General features: G+C 40.0%; 1 protein-coding gene across 1 annotated transcript in view; it reads right to left on the bottom strand.

Moving 5' to 3' along the window:
• The window catches only part of lrrc40 (leucine rich repeat containing 40), a 53,304-nt gene that overhangs the window by 32,055 nt on the left and 695 nt on the right, over positions 1-20,554 (bottom strand). The window contains exons 2-6 of the mRNA XM_048540021.2: positions 19,005-19,186; positions 15,884-15,957; positions 10,966-11,095; positions 8,733-8,856; positions 5,414-5,556 (exon numbers count right to left, since the gene is read on the bottom strand). Coding sequence (XP_048395978.1) covers positions 5,414-5,556; positions 8,733-8,856; positions 10,966-11,095; positions 15,884-15,957; positions 19,005-19,186 — 653 coding nt within the window. The remainder of the gene's footprint in view (positions 1-5,413; positions 5,557-8,732; positions 8,857-10,965; positions 11,096-15,883; positions 15,958-19,004; positions 19,187-20,554) is intronic.

The following is a 20,554-nucleotide window of genomic DNA, read 5'->3' on the forward strand; positions in this document are numbered from 1 at the left end:
TTGCATGCAGTGGTCTAAAAGTGGCCTAACTGATGTCCTGTACAGCCGCAACATAGCATCTCAACTCCTATACTCAATGCACTGACCAATAAAGCCAAGCATACCAAATGCCTTCTTCACTGCCCTGTTTAGCTGCAACTCCATTTTCAAGGAGCCATGAACCTGCACTCCAAGGTCCCCTGGTTTGGCAGGACTTTACCATTAAGTGAATGAGCCCTGCCCTGTTTTGCTGTGACAAAATGCGGCACCTCACAATTATCTAAACTGAACTCCATTTGTCACTCCTCGGCTTATCTGATCAAGGTTCCATTGTACACTAAGGTAACCTTCTTTGTTGTCTATTATATCACTAATTTTCGTATCATCTGCAAACTTCCTAATGGTAACTTCTATAATTTCATCTAAAACATTTACTGTGACAAACACTACATTGGGCAAACAGGCAGAAAACTAGCCACCAGGATACATGAACATCAACTAGCCACAAAACGACATGACCCACTATCACTCGTATCCTTACATACAGATGAGGAAGGACACCACTTTGATTGGGACAACACATCCATCCTCAGACAAGCCAAACAGAGACACGCATGAGAATTCCGAGAAACATGGCATTCCAACCGGAACTCCATCAACAAACACATTGATTTGGAGCAAATCTACCATCCTCTGAGAAAAAAGAACAGGAAATGACATCACCAACGCAGGAAATGACATCACCGACCCAAGGAAACCTAACCAGATAAATAAAGCGGGACATAATACCAGCGCTACGTCGGAGGCTCACTGATGATGAAACGTAGAATGGTGACAAAACGTCTGAAAACTAACCTTCCAGCTCAGCGAGCAAACTCATACCCAAAACATTTATATAAATGACAAAAAGCAGTGGACCAGCACTGATCCTTACAGCACACTGCTGGCTACAGGACTGTGGTCCAAAAAGGAACCTTCTACCACTACCCTTTGTCTCTTATCTTTGAGCCAATTTTGTATCCAAATGTCTAGCTCTTCTCGTATTTCACATGATCTAACCTTGCTAACCAGTCCAACATGAGAACCTCGAACACCTTACTGAAGTTCACGTAGACAACATTCACCGCTCTACTTTCAATCTTCTTCATCACTTCTTCAAATAAAAGCTCAGTCAAGTTGGTGAGACACAATTTATCACACATAAAGCCATGTTAACTAGCCCTAATGAATCCTTGCCTTATAACAAAGATCAAAATTAAATCTTGTTAAAACAAACAGAGAACAGTTTTATTTAGTTTTTCATTCACCTCAATAAAAGAAATGAACAAAAAATAATTTATTTTCAAAGAAAACCTGCATTGTAACCTGCTGCACTTTTTAATGTGGCTGTGGCTGTCACACTGCCCTCCAACCCCACCACACCCGGCACCTTCCCCTGCAACCGCAGGAAATGCTACACTTGCCCCCACACCTCCTCCCTCACCCCTATCCCAGGCCCCAAGATGACATTCCACATTAAGCAGAGGTTCACCTGCACATCTGCCAATGTGGTATACTGCATCCACTGTACCCGGTGCGGCTTCCTCTACATTGGGGACCGCTTTGCAGAACACCTCCGCTCAGTTCGCAACAACTGCACCTCCTAGTCGCAAACCATTTCCACTCCCCCTCCCATTCTCTAGATGACATGTCCATCATGGGCCTCCTGCACTGCCACAATGATGCCACCCGAAGGTTGCAGGAACAGCAACTCATATTCCACCTGGGAACCCTGCAGCCATATGGTATCAATGTGGACTTCACCAGTTTCAAAATCTCCCCTTCCCCTACTGCATCCCTAAACCAGCCCAGTTCGTCCCCTCCCCCCACTGCACCACACAACCAGCCCAGCTCTTCCCCCCCCACCCACTGCATCCCAAAACCAGTCCAACCTGTCTCTGACTCCCTAACCGGTTCTTCCTCTCACCCATCCCTTCCTCCTACCCCAAGCCGCACCCCCATCTACCTACTAACCTCATCCCACCTCCTTGACCTGTCCGTCTTCCCTGGACTGACCTATCCCCTCCCTACCTCCCCACCTATACTCTCTCCACCTATCTTCTTTACTCTCCATCTTCAGTCCACCTCCCCCTCTCTCCCTATTTATTCCAGTTCCCTCTCCCCATCCCCCTCTCTGATGAAGGGTCTAGGCCCGAAACGTCAGCTTTTGTGCTCCTGAGATGCTGCTTGGCCTGCTGTGTTCATCCAGCCTCACATTTTATTATCTTGCACTTTTTAATGTCCTTAACTTGGTGTCCTTCAGTAACCTAACAGACATACCAATAGCTAATTTTTCTAAAAGCCCTTGATGCTGATAGAACATAGCTTGGGATGATAATATTAATCCAAAACTTGCCTTTGTATCATTTATTATTTTAAATGAGCACTTAAATACCACCAAATGTACTAAGGTAAGAACATAGAACATAGAACATAGAACAGTACAGCACAGAACAGGCCCTTCAGCCCACAATGTTGTGCCGACCATTGATCCGCATGTATGCACCCTCAAATTTCTGTGACCATATACATGTCCAGCAGTCTCTTAAATGACCCCAATGACCTTGCTTCCACAACTGCTGCTGGCAACGCATTCCATGCTCTCACAACTCTCTGCGTAAAGAACCTGCCTCTGACATCCCCTCTATACTTTCCACCAACCAGCTTAAAACTATGACCCCTCGTGCTAGCCATTTCTGCCCTGGGAAATAGTCTCTGGCTATCAACTCTATCTATGCCTCTCATTATCTTGTATACCTCAATTAGGTCCCCTCTCCTCCTCCTTTTCTCCAATGAAAAGAGACCGAGCTCAGTCAACCTCTCTTCATAAGATAAGCCCTCCAGTCCAGGCAGCATCCTGGTAAACCTCCTCTGAACCCTCTCCAAAGCATCCACATCTTTCCTATAATAGGGCGCCCAGAACTGGACGCAGTATTCCAAGTATTTACCTATTTTGTAGTCATTAGTAGAACTCACTTTTCTTTACTTTTCAGCTAGTTTTCTTCATTTCCGATTTTAAGAAAAATAGCATCAACATTTCATAAAAACTAACCCCAAATTCAAAATCAGCTTGTACAGGTCACATTTAGAATAAACATTTGAGATATTTAGGCCACTATTTTGTCAAAAGTATAAAACCACATATTGCATATCTTCTTATAATTAACTGAGTAGAAATGGCACCAAAACAATAACCAAACATCACTAGTTCAAAAAGGGAAATAAACAAGAACATTCAAAAATTCACTTTCATTTCTAGGCCATCTTGTTATCAATCATGACAAGCTAGGACACAGTGTGCAATTATTAGCATGACTTTACCATATTTTCTTCCTAGTCTCATGTGACGTGTCCATACAAATTTATCAGTGATACTGGCTACATTCTAATTATATACAAAACAAACAAACAGATAAGAAAAAATAAGCTTCAATAAGCAGTTGTTTAAATGCCACACATTCTGGGGAACTGCCATGGCAAATAGTGGAACAAAAAAAAACAAAGAACAAAGAAAATTACAGCACAGGAACAGGCCCTTTGGCCCTCCAAGCCTAAGCCGATCGAGATCCTCTGTCTAAAGCTGTCATCTATTTTCTAAGGGTCTGCATCCCTTTGCTCCCTGCCCATCCATGTACCCGTCCAGAAATAACTTAAAAGACACTATCGTGTCTGCGTCTATCACCTCCGCTGCCAACACATTCCAGGCACCCACCACCCTCTGCGTAAAGAACATTCCACACGCATCTCCCAGAAACTTTCCTCCTCTCACTTTGAGCTCATAACTCCCAGTAATTGAGTCCCCCAGTTAAGTTTTTGTTCAGTTTTTGTTGAATTCAAATAAGAATACTGATGACTGTCAATGAACCCATTGACGGTTATTGGAAAAACACATATGAATCTTTAAAGTCCTTCAGTGAAGAAAATTTGCCATCCTCACCTGTCTAGCCTACATGTGATTCCAGAGCCACAGCAATGTGGCTCACTCAAAACGGTCCTCTGAAACAGCCTGGCAAGCTACTCAGTTGTATCAATCACTACAAAGTCTCAAAAAAGAAATGAAACTAAATAGGCCACTTGACAATGACCTAGGCATCGGAGAAAACGGAAGACACAGGATTGTGATCCTGCAAAGTCTTCCTTAATAACAACTGGACCGAGTGCCAAAATTAGGACAGCTGTCTCAGACTAGTAAAGCAACAGCCTGCCATGGTCATACCCACAGAAACACACTTTACAATGTCCCAGGCACCACCATCATCATCCCTGGACATGTCCTTCCCATCAGCAGGGCAGACCGAGCCAACTGGTTTGCCTAGGAATCCCACATTGCTGTGGGAACACATTTTTTAAAATATGCTATATCATGGAATTATGAATTGTGACAGTAGAGGCTCCAATTCCAATCTATCACATGGCTGAGCAGGAATCTCTCCCACTTTTACAGCCCATCAGTGGGATGTGTTTACAGGATTTACAAGTTGATATTCAATTTTTTTGGGACGCAAAACGTTTAGACGTTCCTTGGCCATCAAATTGTGAAGTGGGGCTTCAAACTGGAGCTCTCGCTTAGAGGCAAGGATATTGCATTTTCTACATCATTATCAGGTCCCCACAGGGGGCACTTTGACTACCCAAGAAGCAGGGGCTTTGGTCAGCTATAGATTCCTGCTGTGACTGCCTAGTAATAGCAGCAGGCACAAGTCTCCCTGTGGAAGCATTACAGCTTGCTCATCTCTCCCACCACCTGCTTAGTGATGGCCCAGCTATGAAGTGTATTTTATAGAGTAAATAGTTAAAGTTTGGAGAGGGGCTACCTCCATCTTTTCTATTTTGCTTCATGTCAGCCAGTTGTTGCTTTGGAGCTGCATGACCTCATTTGTCATCCAGCTCAGAGTTCCAATTGGCATCTTTCATTGGACACTGCGCCCATTATCTAGCTACATCTAGAAAAACTACAAGTGATTGGTTCCATTGTGCTCGGGTTCTGATCCACCTTTGAGCTCAATAGAACGACTTTAAGAGTCCAGCAGTGAAAATCCTGTCCTTAGTGTCCAAGCTCAGTTTGTTTTAGAATAGCAACAGTCAACTGAAGAGAAGATCTATTTACTTTCATAGTTTTAGAAACTGATATCTGCTGTGACAAAACAGAATTAATGTGCATACACATTGCAAATATGAATTACACATTCACAACCCACTGTTAGTAACAGGAACACAGAACTTCACAATATCGTAAATCCTCCAATGGAGGAGACTTGAACGTGAATCCTTAACACAATGGAGCAAATTGCTGACACTTATCTAGTCTTGACACACCCTCTCTAATTAGCTAACCAGAACTGATTTTAAAAAGAAGTGTTATCATTGATTAGATTTTCTTATGCTTTAGGAGTACCTTTAAATATTTACAGGATGGTAACTGTGGTAGATGGTGAAGTTTATTATGCCTCAAGTAAAGTTGTTGTAATGACACCATATTTGCTAACTCTCGAGGAACACATTCAAGTTCATTATGATTTGCATCCAACAATTTTAAACCTAAATAAAATGAGATAAATTACAAAGAAAATTAATTTACAATATTTATTTCATACTGTAAACTTCATACAAAAGACTTAGATACACAAATAACGCAATCAGAATCTTTTCAACTTAAATTGTGTCATCTGCTTTTTCCTTCTTCTTCTCTTTCCCATACGTAGGTTTTATACTATATCTTTGTTGGGAACATAGTTATGTTTTAAAGCCTTCATAAGGGAGAATGGAAGATATGGAATGATTTGGGCAAATTTTGGATTGCAAAAGGCTTAGCTTGTGACTTCTTTAAATTAAAGAGTCACAAATTGAAGTGTATTTTAATTCAAGATAACAAGGTGTGGAGCTGGATGAACACAGCAGGCCAAGCAGCATCTTAGGAGCAGGAAAGCTAACCTTTCAGGCCTAGACCCTTCATTCTGAAGAAGCATCTAGGCCTGAAATGTCAGCTTTCCTGCTCCTAAGATGCTGCTTGGCCCGCTGTGTTCATCTAGCTCCACACCTTGTTATCTTGGATTCTCCAGCATCTGTAGTTCCTATTATCTCTGTATTTTAATTCACCCTTTTATATAAAAACAGTTGGCTTTTTGTAAAGAATGCAAGACAAAGCTTTAGAGAGATAACAGATTAATTTTATAGTTTTAATTCCTTGACAAACTTGGAAGAGATGGGCCCTAAGCTGAAAGTTGTTCAGCAGTAACCTTTGAACAAAATTTGCCGTTTCAGTACATGCCTAGATACATCAGTTAAAGGAAAAATATCTTCAAGTAGTGAACAACAAAAAGATCTCTCGAAAAGAAGAAACCTTACAGCAAGACTAACTGCACAGGTCTTTTTCAGTACAGTATCTTCTGGGAACCTGAAAAAATTCAAGAAATCTGCATCTCTACTACTCCTTTTCAAAGATTCGAGTCTAAATGACTCTCTTCTAAACTGAAGACTGATCTAAAGAGCTCTCACTGATTTACAGCTGGCAGCATTGTGGTCTCAATGACTGAAAATTGACTGGATTGTGAGTAGCCATTTTTTTGTAATTGAATCCCTCTGAGTTTGGATCCATCGTGTAAAAGGCAGAGCTCATCTCTGCAGAGTTGTACAGTCTTCTGTGTCATGTGAATGCATGCTTTGGGATTAAGAATGTATAGTTTAACTCCAAGCAATAGTTTAGTCATTAACCAGTTTTGCCACTCACTCTCAGAGCAAGTTTGTTTATAATAAACAAGTTATATTTGAAGTTAACAAGGAGTAGAGCTGTATAAACACAGCAAGCCAAGCTGCATCAGAGGAGCAGGAAAGCTGACATCTTGGGTCTAAACCGTTCTTCAGAAATTTCTAAAGGGTTGAGACCCAAAGCATCAGCTTTCCTGTTCCTCTGATGCTGCTTGGCCTGCTGTGTTCATCCAGCTCTACACCTTGTTCTCTCAGATTCTCCAACATCTGCAGTCACTACTATCTCTTATATTTTAAGTTTTTTTGAAAGAACATGGTGACAGGCTATTTGATCTAGAAAACAACAAAATGAAAAGCAAATTGATCATTTCGGTGATTAAATAAAGCATTAACACATTTTCTACAGCTCATGAAGTAGTGAAGCTTGATTACCTCCCATCAAAGTCAAAACTCATTTTACTAGCAAGCTCAAGGTACTGCAGGTAATATTCAAGAATGCATTCAAAAGATACTTCTTAATTATGTTGGGGAAACTGAATAATTCTTAGGACATTGATAATAGGAACTGCAGATGCTCGAAAATCCAAGATAACAAAGTGTGAAGCTGGATGAACACAGCAGGCCAAGCAGCATCTCAGGAGCACAAAAGCTGACGTTTCGGGCCTCGACCCTTCATCAGAGAGGGGGATGGGGAGAGGGTTCTGGAATAAATTGGGAGAGAGGGGGAGGCGGACCGAAGGTGGAGAGAAAAGAAGATAGGTGGAGAGGAGAGTATAGGTGGGGAGGTAGGGAGGGGATAGGTCAGTCTAGGGAAGACGGACAGGTCAAGGAGGCGGGATGAGGTAGTAGGTAGGAAATGGAGGTGCGGCATGAGGTGGGAGGAAGGGATCGGTGAGAGGAAGAACAGGTTACGGAAGCGGAGACAGGCTGGGCTGGTTTTGGGATGCAGTGGGGGGAGGGGACGAGCTGGGCTGGTTTTGTGATGCAGTGGGGGGGGGGGGGGAGAACTGGGCTGGTTTTGGGATGCAATGGGGGAAGGGGAGATTTTGAAGCTTGTGAAGTCCACACTGATACCATTGGGCTTCAGGGTTCCCAAGCGGAATATGAGCTGCTGTTCCTGCAACCTTCGGGTGGCATCATTGTGGCACTGCAGGAGGCCCATGATGGACATGTCGTCTGAGGAATGGGAGGGGGGAGTTAAAATGGTTCACGACTGGGAGGTGCAGTTGCTTATTGCGTACCGAGTGGAGATGTTCTGCAAAGTGGTCCCCAAGCCTCCGCTTGATTTCCCCAATGTAGAGAAAGCCACACCGGGTACAATGGATACAATATACCACATTGGCAGATGTGCAGGTGAACATCTGCTTAATATGGAAAGTCATCTTAGGGCCTGGGATGGGGTGAAGGAGGTGGTGTGGGGGCAAGTGTAGCACTTTATGCGGTTGCAGGGGAAGGTGCCGAGTGTGGTGGCGTTGGAGGGGAGTGTGGAGCGGACAAGGGAGTCACGGAGAGAGTGGTCTCTCCGGGAGGCAGACAAGGGTGGGGATGGAAAAAGAGCTGGGGTGGTGGGGTCGGACTTTGAATTCTTAGGACAGGTTCCTTTCTCATCTCAGAAACAGGTTCAAAACCTAAGAAATTTAAAACTGAGTTTAAAAAGGAACTAAATGTAAATGTGTGACTGAGCTCCAAGTGGTGTTCCAATACACTGTTCATTTCAATAGTTGCAGTTCGTCCACTCAATATTGCAATGAAAATTGCAATGAAGCTCCAATGCACACCAGCACAATAGTGATGTCAGCATCATATCCAATCTAGAACAAAGAAAAATGACTATTTTCCCTGATGAGATTATTTTTAGTAACACCTGGTAATATTTGTAAGAAGCAAACTGTCTTGTACACCCAACTACCAACAAGCATAAATTAAAATAAATTATAAGGTAACTTTGATATAAGAAATAAACATGAAACTATTTCTCCACACAATCTTTTATTTTTAAACAATCTTACTTCTCATTTTGCTAATGTCCAAGGGTATGCACTTCAGTTTGTTGTTAGCCAGAATGAATTTAAGTAGACTGGACAGCTCACCAAGAGTGCTTGGAATTGCTGTAAGTTGATTGCTGGACACATCCTGTAAAATACAGATAACTGAATCAGCATTATAATAACCAATTTGTAACTAACATTTTTGGAATAGGGTATAAAAGGCGGGTAAGGGAGATATGGAAGCCAAACAGGTAAGGGCACCAGTATTTCTCAACCAACTAGCATGCAAAGTTGTTCACATCCAGCAGGCACCCATCTTGCACTCTACCACTCAACCCACTTGCTAGCCTACCTAGACACTTACTTTACATATTTATCTTCTTTCAGTAGTCTCCAGAATGACTCAAGAACATTTAAATACTGGATTCACAGCTGTAAAAGTGTCTATGATTTCAATGACTGTGAGAATTCTTTGTTTCATCCATACCACATTGACTGGATTAACGTGTGCCTGAAAAGCTACAGTAAAGGCAAGACCTTTAGTCTGATCGGCACCAGAAACAGGCTTCAGTCAGATCAGTAGGTTCACGCAATTGTAGCAAATGACATTCGCAAACGAACTCCCTTTTGCAATTCCCACTTTATCGATATACTCCAGCCAAACTTTGACCACAGGTGAAAGCAATTTTGCCTTTTCTGCAATGGCAATCCTTCATCAGGTTGCACATATTGCAAAGAAGAAACAGCTGATCTGTTTCAACATCCTGTACATTTTGCTGTAACTAACCCCTCCTGGAACAATCTTCCGAGCAGTCAGTGACATCAAACATTACATAGCATCAGACATCAATAAAGTGCATACTTAAAGACTGGCAATAAAGCAGTTGGATATCAATATAAATATTCAGTGCTTGATTGGGATAGTAAAAGAGAAGCAGTGAAGTGATGGAAAGAAGAAAAACAGTAGTGGAAGGGAGATACAGTAAATGTTAAAAAAGGTTCAGCAAGTGTGGTTTGGAGAAAGAATAAAGAAAGAGGGAGAAATAGAGCAAAGAGGGAGAAATAGAGCAAAGAGGGAGAAATAGAGCAAAGAGGGAGAAATAGAGCAAAGAGGGAGAAATAGAGCAAAGAGGGAGAAATAGAGCAAAGAGGGAGAAATAGAGCAAAGAGGGAGAAATAGAGCAAAGAGGGAGAAATAGAGCAAAGAGGGAGAAATAGAGCAAAGAGGGAGAAATAGAGCAAAGAGAGATTGTGTGGATGAAAGAGAGAGAGGGACAGGGACAGGTAAGGGAGTGGAAGTGTGAAAGAGGATTAACAAAAATCAAAAGATAAGGGAAATTAAGGTCCAGGAAAGGATGTGAGGAAAACAGAGTGAGTGTGAATGAAGGGACACACAGAGAGTTACACACTCTTACAACGTATAACAATAATACAGCTTCTAGCATGTACTTCAAACCAACAGCCTTAATCTAAAAAAATTATTTAGTCTCTAAACTTCCTCCATGAATCAATAAAACTCTGATCACAGCCTACATTTACTCAACAATAAATAAATTGCACCACCTCAAAAAATGACAACCAAAGCCCAGGTGAATACAATTTACATCTCATGATTCAACACTATTGTCATTTTGGATAATCTAGTTAACTACTGTTAATCGTGCAAGTAGTTACGCAGGGAGTTAGGGTCAATTAATTATAACTGCATAGGGGTAACAGGTGGGGCTGGTAGCAAAAGAAGCAATGACAGTAGCTGGAGGGCTCTTGTGGTACAAAGGTAGTGACCTACTTCTTAACCAGGAGGCCTAAGTTCAAATCCAATCTCCTCCAGAACAGTGTAATAACATCTCTGAACTGGTTGATTAGAAAATATCTAAGACTGAGTAGCGAATGAACTCTACACGTAAGCCAAAGTGATGCGGTGATACTGTCTCTGCTTCTGAGGCAGGAATGTTGAGTTCAATTCCCACTGGTTACAAAGATGTGTAATAACATCTCTGAAGTAGCTGAATAAAATGTAAACTCTAAACACAAAGAAAGGTGTTTTGGTTTCTGTCTCACTGACTGACTTGGATCCAATTTGACAACTGTGACCAACTTCAATGGCATTTATCTGCAGCTAGTGAATCTGCTGTGATTATAGGTTGAAATGTCACTTCATCTGTACTCTCTTTAGATACTATCTATTTTCAACATTTCTTTGATTTACTCATGGGATAGACATGCGTAGAATCTCTTAATTTCACCAACATACCAGCTCTTCCAAATGAACAAGTTTACCAATGCCCTCTTGAATCCGCTCCAATTCATTGTGATGAAGATACAAACTTTTCAAACTCGTTAAATTCCACAGCTCATCTGGCAACTCCTTTAGTTTATTGTGGCTATGGATTGAAAGGCAGAAAAAAAAATTGTTTCAAGCCACACATTTACACTTTTCAACTATGGATTTACATTGTGTGACTTTCACACAAATGCATTTGTAAAGATATGATGATGACATGCTACTTCTGATAAATTTTAGCAGTCAATATTTTATACAATGCAATCCACACAAACACTATGAACATATTTCGTAGCTAAAATGGATCACTGCTCATTGGGTCACAAAATTTTACATCTGGATTATTTTGTAAACGTTACTTAAACCCTTAAAAGTTGTATTAAACAATACTCACAATTGTTGGTTGGCATTTAGATTAACTATGATTTGTTAGTGTCATGCCTTCTGAAGCAAAGAGGACCGGGTTAGATGTGAAGGCTGGGCCTGGAGAAACGGTGAATGTGAGTGTACGTAGAGCGAGTGCAGCATGGCAGATGGAACAGCTGCCAGGCAGGATGGTGAGAATAAGCAATGAAAGGAATGAGAGAAGGCAGGCAAGACAAAGAGACAATGGGGGCAGATTTGGAGGGCAGCAACGCCGTGTTTGCACCATGTCAAATGAAGAGACTTTAAAAATGATTACCCAGCCTACATTTTTGCTAGCTAGCTAATAAATATACTTTGTCAAATGCAATTATGTCTTTGTTAGTCTACATGTGACAGCAGTCCTCAAAAGTATTCTAAGTTACAAGACCAACAAATGTAAACTGATAACTGTACCAATTGCAATGGTAATAAAATGTGAGGCTGGATGAACACAGCAGGCAATGGTGTCAGTTACACCAATTTCACTGGCTCAGCTATTTGACGATAAGTGGTCTTCAGATGTCTATTAAGTGAGAGTCCCTAAATTCAGAACATTTTCACACAAGATAATTATACCTCCTGGCTATTTTAACAGCAGAATTAATTTAACTACCATTAACATGGCAAGTTGACTCTTAGCAGTTCTATTAGACATTAGAAGGAATCTATCGCAAACTAATCAAAACATGGCCAGTCAACCCTTAACAGTTCTATTACACATTAAAGGAACCCACCATAAACCGTTCAATACAAATAACCTGTGTTAACTGATGCAAAGTAAAAGTTGCACGTAATGCTCAGTTAATTTCATCAACAGGATTTGAGCTTTGGATTCCCAATCACACGTGGATGCTACTACATCAAAAAGGGTTGCAAATTTGCATTGTTTCTGAATTTGCATATTTAAAATTGAAATCTGAAATTTTGAAAGATGGGTTTTTTCTTCTCCCCTCATATCAGCAATATCCGTCACCACGTCATTGAGAAGACTCCCATGTCATTGGGAGCACAACAGCTAATTAAGTTAAGGCAATTCATGCTATTCTATGAAGTACAATATACAGTTTACTTACAAGGAAACTGTCAAATAGAGTGAACTTAGGGAGGAGACCTCCAGTATTTTGAACCAGTGACAATGAAAAAACAACAAATATTTCATGTCAGGATCGTGAATGGCTTGGAGGGGAACATGTGTTCCTATGTATCTGCTGCCCTGGTCCTTCTTTACAGCAATAGTTGTGGGTTTGGAGGGTACTGTCCAAATAGCCTTGATGAATTTCTGCAGTGCATTTTATACGTGGGGTTGCCTTGTGTCAGTGGCAGACATAGTGAATGCTTGTAGATGTGGTGCCAATCAAGTGGGCTTCTTTGATTGGAATGGTTTCAAGTTTGAGTGTTGTGGGAGTTGCACTCATTCAGGCATATGGGGAATATTCCATCACACTCCTAACTGGTCCGTTGTTGATGGTGGACAGACTATGGGGAATGAGGCAAAGAGTAGCTTGCTACAGCATTCCTAGTCCCTGAGCTGCTGAGTATCTGTATGGCAGATCAGTTCATTTTCTGGCCGATGGTAGTACTCAAGATGCTAGTAGAGGGAGGATTCAGCGATGACAGTGGCATTGAATGTCAACTACAACAGTCAGAACATGTCTTGTTGGAGATGGCCATAACCTGGCTCTTGCGTGATGCAAGTGTTGCTAGTCACTTTTCAGTCCAAACCTGGATATTGTGTAGTCTAGCTGCATTTAGACATAGACAATGTCAGTAACTGAGGAGTCCCAGTTGGTACTGAATATTGCACAATTAACACTATTCCCACTTCTGACCATATGATGGAGGGAAAGTAATTATGAACCACTTATAGATGGTAGGGCCTACAATGTTGTCTTGAAGAACCCCTCTGGAGATGTTCTGGAGCTCAGATGACTGACCTCCATTGCTTCCACAACCATCTTCTATTGTGGAATTTCCATTGACTCTAGTTAGGGCTCCCTGATGCCACTCAGTCAAATGTGATCTTAATCTGAAGAGCAGTAACTTTCACCTCACCTCTGGAGTTCAGCTCTTTTGTCCATTTTTGAAGCAAGGTTGTAATGAGATCAGGTGTTAAGTAGCCCTGACAAAATTCAAACTGAGCATCGGTGAGCATTTGAGCTTAGCAAGTGCTGCATGATAGCGTTGTTGGTGATGATTTCCATCACTTTGCTGGAATAATTGGCTTAGGGTGCAACAAGTTCTGGAGCACATCTGCAGTACTATTGCTGGAATGTCATCAGGTTCATTGTCTTTGCAATATCTAGAGCTTTCAGTCATTTCTTGATCATCATGTGAATGATATCAAATTGGCTGAAGTTTAGTACCGGTGATGCTGGTAATCTTTGAAGGATCCAAGATGCATCAACCTCTCAGCATGACTGGCTGAAGGTTGTTCCAATTGCTTCAGCCTTATCTTTTGCATTTATGAATGGTAATGAACAATTAATCAATTCATGATTAGATGTGGCACACCTGCAGCACTTAAATATGATCTGTTGGCTTTGGAATCATTTAGCCATTATTACTTGCTGCTTATGCTGTTTGACATACAGGTTATCTTCTATTGTTGCTTCAGCAATTTGACATCTCATTTTAAGGTATGCCTGGTACTGCATTAAAAACAAAATGCTGGTGAAATTAAAAGATTTCCTTGCCCTTATCTGACCAAATGCCATGCGATTACATGGGGTCCAGAATCAATGTGACTTTAAGCAGTAATTTATTTATATCAATTAACAATGGTATCTGCATCCATTTGTGGAAGACTGTTCCAAACATCTACCATTCTGTGCAAGGCAAGTGCTTCCTGACATTTTTCCTGAATGGTCTGGCTTAATTCAGACTATGCTCCCTAGTTTTAGAAGCCACAACCTGTGGAAAAAGTCTATCTTTTTCCACTTAGTCATCTCCTGTTAATATTTTGAAGATTAACGGAAACTCTGAAGTTGAGTTGAATCCTTCTTTGCCAGCAGCAGCACCAACATCAATCTGGAATTCTTTCAAGATATCTTTGTTCCGATTTTTCAACAACTTGCTTACCTTGAGCTTTTTGAAATTTCACTACAACTTTATTTATCTCAATGGTGCCATATTTACTTTCTTAATTACTTTGCTCAATATTTCTTCATCAAAATGGAGAATTTTGCCAATCCACAAAGTTTGTCAGGCCAGAGTTGTTGTTCTTTAATTATGAACTTAATTCACAGGTTCAAAAAAAAAGGGTGTACTATATCAACATGAGAGAACTGTTTTTGAAGTTTTTTTTAAACAGCAAGACTAGTACTTAAATGGAATTTTATATTAATTCTTAAGATTTCATTCACAGGGACTTCAAAAAAGCACCCAGTGGAAAAGCAGGACATCAACAACAGCATCTTCACCATTGTAATGACTGCAAACACGAGGAACACCAGCAGTTTTGCTGTCATTACGAACATTGAAGTCCTGGTCATTATTGCCAAAGGTTACAGAAGATAATTTCAGCAGCTAAGATTTTAAAACGAGGAAGTACAAGTGAAGTTGAACTTTGCTCTTTAGAAATATATAACTGGCAACTTAAAGTTTAAAAGATTACTAACAAAAGAAGACAAAATTGATCAAGATAAATTAGTACACTGCCTATTTTAAATAGCAGACTACACATATTAAAAATTGAGAAGTTATCATAAAGAGAAGTAAGGTGAAACTTTTTCACCTGGAAGGGAACAAACATGCAACCTTCACGAAATGGGAAATGTCACAGATGTGGATAATAGGTGTTTAAGATATACATTATTATGAACCTCTTATTTCCTTGTTTTTCTGATTTTTTTCTCAAGAATATGTACTTAAAAATCTGTACCTAGATATATGCGTACACAAGATGACACCAAAAGTGGTGACTTGCAAACTATTCACTGTACACGTGAATACTGGGGCAATTAGAATGAATTTTAAATCTAAACGTATTTCTAGTGACAGAGACCTGAAGGATAATGAGAAAGTCGATAGATGACAGATTGGACCCAGCAACGATGGGGAGGTTCTTTTTTTTTTAAAAAAAGCGTCAATGAATAGATGAGCATGCGAAATTAGAGCATAAGTAGACCAACTGACCCTTAAGTCTGTCTGCCATTTAACAAGTTGTTGGCTGAACTGTTTGATATGTTTCAGATGCCACATTTCTATCTACTCCCTATAACCTTTTCTTTAAGGAAATCAATCTATCTCTGTCTTAAGAATATTTAAGAACACTGCCTCCACTGTCTTCTAAAGCAGCAAGGACTAAAGTTAAACACCCTCAGGGAAAAATTTACTTCCTTGTCCTAAAAGTCATGCATAGACCTTAAAAGGTCTTCTGGGTTTGATTGATGCAATTCTAACTTGCATGGAATTCGATTTGGTTATTTAACATCGGTAAATCACAGCATCTCAAAAAATTTAAATGAAATCACACTTACAGTACCTAATATTGAGCTTCTGAAGTTGTGACAGCTGTCCAACTGCACAAGGTAGCGAACTCAGGAGATTATCATGGACCTGGAACCATTTGTTCTAAGTCAATAACATGACCTATAGATAAAAATCTGATGTACAGCACATTACTCGATTGAATGCACTCATGATATACCTTTACCTTAAATAGACATGCATTTTAAGTTGTCTAATTCAGGAACATTTCTCCTTGAAGTATGACTTAGCCATCAATAAAGTGATAAATCAAAACATACTACTGGAATCCAGTTTAAAAGAATTGACATTTAAGAAAGAAATATAGTCAAAAATCAATTCCCTATCCGTTCTAAAGGAAAAAACACGTTTCTAGTGAGTCTTTTACTGAGGTTGCTATATGGCAGAAATGTTCACCATTACTTTAATGGTTCCCTTGAATAGAAATCTCTGAAAAATCAAAGCTTTGACCAGTACACATCGTATTAAATATTCTTCCCCTTCATGGACGCACTAAATATTTCTTACACCCAAACTATCCTCACTGCCAAAGTGTACCAAAAGTACAAGATTCCATACTTTAAAATAGAGTCTGGTATCTTCAATTCCTAGTTGTGGGCAAGAGCGATTACTTAGCTACAACAGGGTTTTCTTAAGTAAATGTCTTTTGGAAACAATTAACTTATTATGAATTCTGAAATTGAGCATTATGCATTTTTTTTACTGGACCATATTTTTCTGTATTAAATTTATTTCAGGCTAGTTTTAAAGTTATATTCATAACTGATTGGTTTGTCTCCAGTTAGGAACATAGGAACTTGAGTAGGCCATTCAGCCCCTCAAGCTTGTTCCACCATTCAATAAGATCATAGCTAATCTGTGGCCAAACTGCACATACCTACTTTTGGCTCATATCCCTCAATACCTTGGCTTAACAAAATTTTAATCTGAGATAGATAGATAGATTTAACAATATTATCTGCATCTATTTGTGGAAGACTGTTCCAAGCATCTACCATTCTGTGCATAGAAGTGCTTCCTGACATCTCTCCTGAATGGTCTGGCTCTAATTCTCAGACTATGCTCCCTAGTTTTAGAAGCCAAAACCTGTGGAAAAAGTCCATCTTTATCCACTTTGTCCTCTCCTGTCATTATCTTGAAAACTTCAATCAGATCAACCCTTAATCTTCTAAATGGTCAAGAAAACAGGCCTAATTTCTATAATCTATCCATCTAATTTAACGCCTGAAGTCATTCTTATAAACCTACATTGTACCCCTTCCAAGGCTGATACATCCTTTCTAAGACATATTGCCCAGGCCAGCTCACTGTACTCCAGGTGAGATCCAACCAGGGTTTATAAAGCTGCAGCATAACTTCTGGACCCTTAAACTCTAGTCCTTTAGATATAGAGGCCAACATTTTTGATTATTTTATGCACCTGTTCATGGTATTATAAAAGATTTTGCACATAAACCCCCAAGTCTCTTTAGGCATCTGCTGTACTTAACTTCAGATTGTGTTCTAAGTACATGTTCTATCCTTTATCGGTCCAAAGTGGATAGCCTCACACTTGCTTACTTTGAAGTCCATCTGACACAGATTTGCCTATTCACCTAGTCTATCAATATCCCTTTATAATTTTATGCTATGATCTACTTTGTCTACAATGCCGCCTAACTTTGTTAGGAACTCTCAAAGTTTTGGTTAGGATATCTACATTGTGCTCCCCAACTTCCTTTAAATCCTCTGATGGAAACCATCAGGTTCACTTTAGTTCCATTAAGTTTGTCACTTTAATATTTTATTCATGTTAATTTTATTCCAGTTCCATTCCCAATCAACTATTATATTCTTCAGGACTTAGAGTTAGAGTCATATAGCATAGAAACAGACTCTTTGATTCAACCAGGACATACCGAACATCATCCCAAATTAAACTAGTCCCATATCCCTCCAAATCTTTCATATTCATGTACTCATTTAAGTATCTGTTAAACATTATAACTGTGACCACATCAATTACTTTTCCAGGAAGTTAATTTCACACACGAACGATCCTCTGTGTAAAAATGAACTGCCCCCATGTCTTTTTAAAATCTCTCTCCTCTCAGTTTAAAAAAAAAATGCCCATATTCTTGAGATTCCCCATCTAGGGGGAAGACACCTACCATTAATTCTATCTACATTCCTGACAATTTTAAAAACCTCTACATAGTTACCTCTCAACGCCCTATTCTCCAGCGAGGTAAGGCCCAGGTTATCCAGCCTTTCTTTATAACTCAAACCTTCCAAAGCCAGCAATATCATGGTAAATCTCTTCTGAACCCTCTCTAGCTTAATAATATTGTTCTTCCAACAGGGCAACCAGAATTGGCCTCACCAATGCCCTGTATGACCTCAACATGTTTCCTAACTCCTATACTCAAAGGACTGCGCAATGAAGACTGAGGCAACATGTCGGCCAATTCCCATAGTCATTGAAAGTGGAGATATTGTCAGTCATTGGTAGGCCAACATTGCTCCTGAATAGCTACTTTCCCATAATGTAACCAAAATTTGTTCTAATTGATTTTGAGTAAACCTAAGTGTCAAATTTGATTGATGATGCCATCTTTCCATCAAACTATCATTCAATTGCACATTCTAACTGATCATCCTGAAAGTGCTTCAATAGGGAAATGATTTCCCCCATTCCCCCTCACAAATGATATAGGTTTAAATAGAGTAGGACAACTGCAGCTCACAACTAAATTGGAAACAGTATTTATTTTAGTCGTAGAGATAACAAAGTGTGGAGCTGGATGAACACAGCAGGCCAAGCAGCATATTAGGAGCACAAAAGCTGATGTTTCGGGCCTAGACCCTTCAACGTCAGCTTTTGTGCTCCTAAGATGCTGCTTGGCCTGCTGTGTTCATCCAGCTCCACACTTTGTTATCTCGGATTATCCGGCATCTGCAGTTCCCATTATCTCTATTTTAGTTGTAGTACAGCAGTGTAGTACTAGAGTAGGGACACTAAGTTCCATTTTTCTAACTAATGGGTAAATATAAAAGCATACTCTGTACACACTGCATTCTATTCTAATACAAATATCTTAAAATAATTTTCAATGCTCTGATATAGTTATATTTACATCAAGCACTGTGAGGGCTGGTAGGAGCTGAATATCCTCTGATAAGCAGTGCAGTCTGTTCGATGCCAAGATAAGTTTAGTTAAATCTGTCTGATCCCACCATCGGTCACTTGCAGTAAAAGAGACATTCATGTAGGATTCTTCTGGGGGGTCCACATTTATCCGCCATACGCTCTGAGGCACTAAATTAAAATACAAATAGCAATTACAACAGAGTTTAATTCTGAACATGCACAAACTTTTTTTTTAATAATGCATCTGAACAAGATGTGACAAGTGAAACACAACCTGGATCTCATCATTGCATATGACAAGGATCACAAAAGTACCATCTTAGAGTAGCCTTAAAATTAGGGATCAACCTTAGAAGGGTTATATCATCATCCAAGCAAGATGGGAGTGCTAATGAAATGAAAATATGTTCCAAATTTAGACATATTAGACAAGCATCTCCTTAATAGGAATATTATTGCAGACACGTTTGAAGAAGAAATTATGTAAGTGTTAGATTTTCACCATGTGAGGGTTACATATTTTGGCATAGTACAGCATGTATTAGCTGACCGACACACCCCCTAGTGGCAAACAAGTATTGATACAAACATCTAATTTCATATTTCCAAATAAGTGTGGCCCTTACAGGAACAAAAAGTAACTTGCATTTCTACAAGATATTTCACAGAATCAATACATCCTAAAGCATTCTGCAGCCAATCAAATATTTTGTCATTGATATAGAAAATATGGCAATCAATTTTCTTTACAGAGGAGAGTGGTGGGTTCATGGATTGCCCTGCTGGCAGTGTTAGTGGAGTCAGATACATTATGGACATTTAAGTGACTCTTGGATAGGCACATTGCATGATAGTAAAATGTAGGGTATGGAGGATAGTTTGATCATAAGAGTAAGATAATAAGTCAGCACAACATCATTAGCCGATGGGCCCATTCTGTGATGTACTGTTCTCTGTTCTACATTCAATTTTCACATAGCAAGCTCCCACAAGCGACAAACTCGGAAGTGTTCCGAACCAAAATGTCAACTTTCCTGCTCCTCGGATGCTGCCTAGTCTGCTGTGTTCCTCCAGCTCCACACTGTTGTCTCTGACTCCAGCAGCTGCAGTTCTTGCTTTCTCCTATGGCTAAGTAATTAGTCTTTTTGTGTGATGTTAGTGAGGTAAAAACATTTGGCCTGCACAGGGGATAATTCTGTCACTTATCTCTGAAATTGTATCTCATTTATTTTAACTCCACTCGAAAGAAGAAAGAACCTTGTTTAGCATATCTTCCGGAAGGCTGCTTCATTCGTCCTGCAATGAGAAGTAGCAGCAGCCAAAAATTTTGATATTCATGTAACCTCGAGAACAACTTGAATCTATAATCACTTGACTGGGTGGTTGGGGTGCGACCCACACAGCCGCAATTGACATTCTTAGTGGACTTGGAAGTACCTTATTTAAGATGGCTCCTGTACAAAAGCTCGAGCATCTTTGCCAAGCAAATGCAGCTGGTGTTTTTTTTAGTTAAAACGTAACAGCGTTCGCCAAGTG

The sequence above is a fragment of the Stegostoma tigrinum genome, chromosome 8 (genome assembly GCF_030684315.1).
Source record: "Stegostoma tigrinum isolate sSteTig4 chromosome 8, sSteTig4.hap1, whole genome shotgun sequence".
In the NCBI taxonomy this organism is placed as follows: Eukaryota; Metazoa; Chordata; class Chondrichthyes; order Orectolobiformes; family Stegostomatidae; genus Stegostoma; species Stegostoma tigrinum.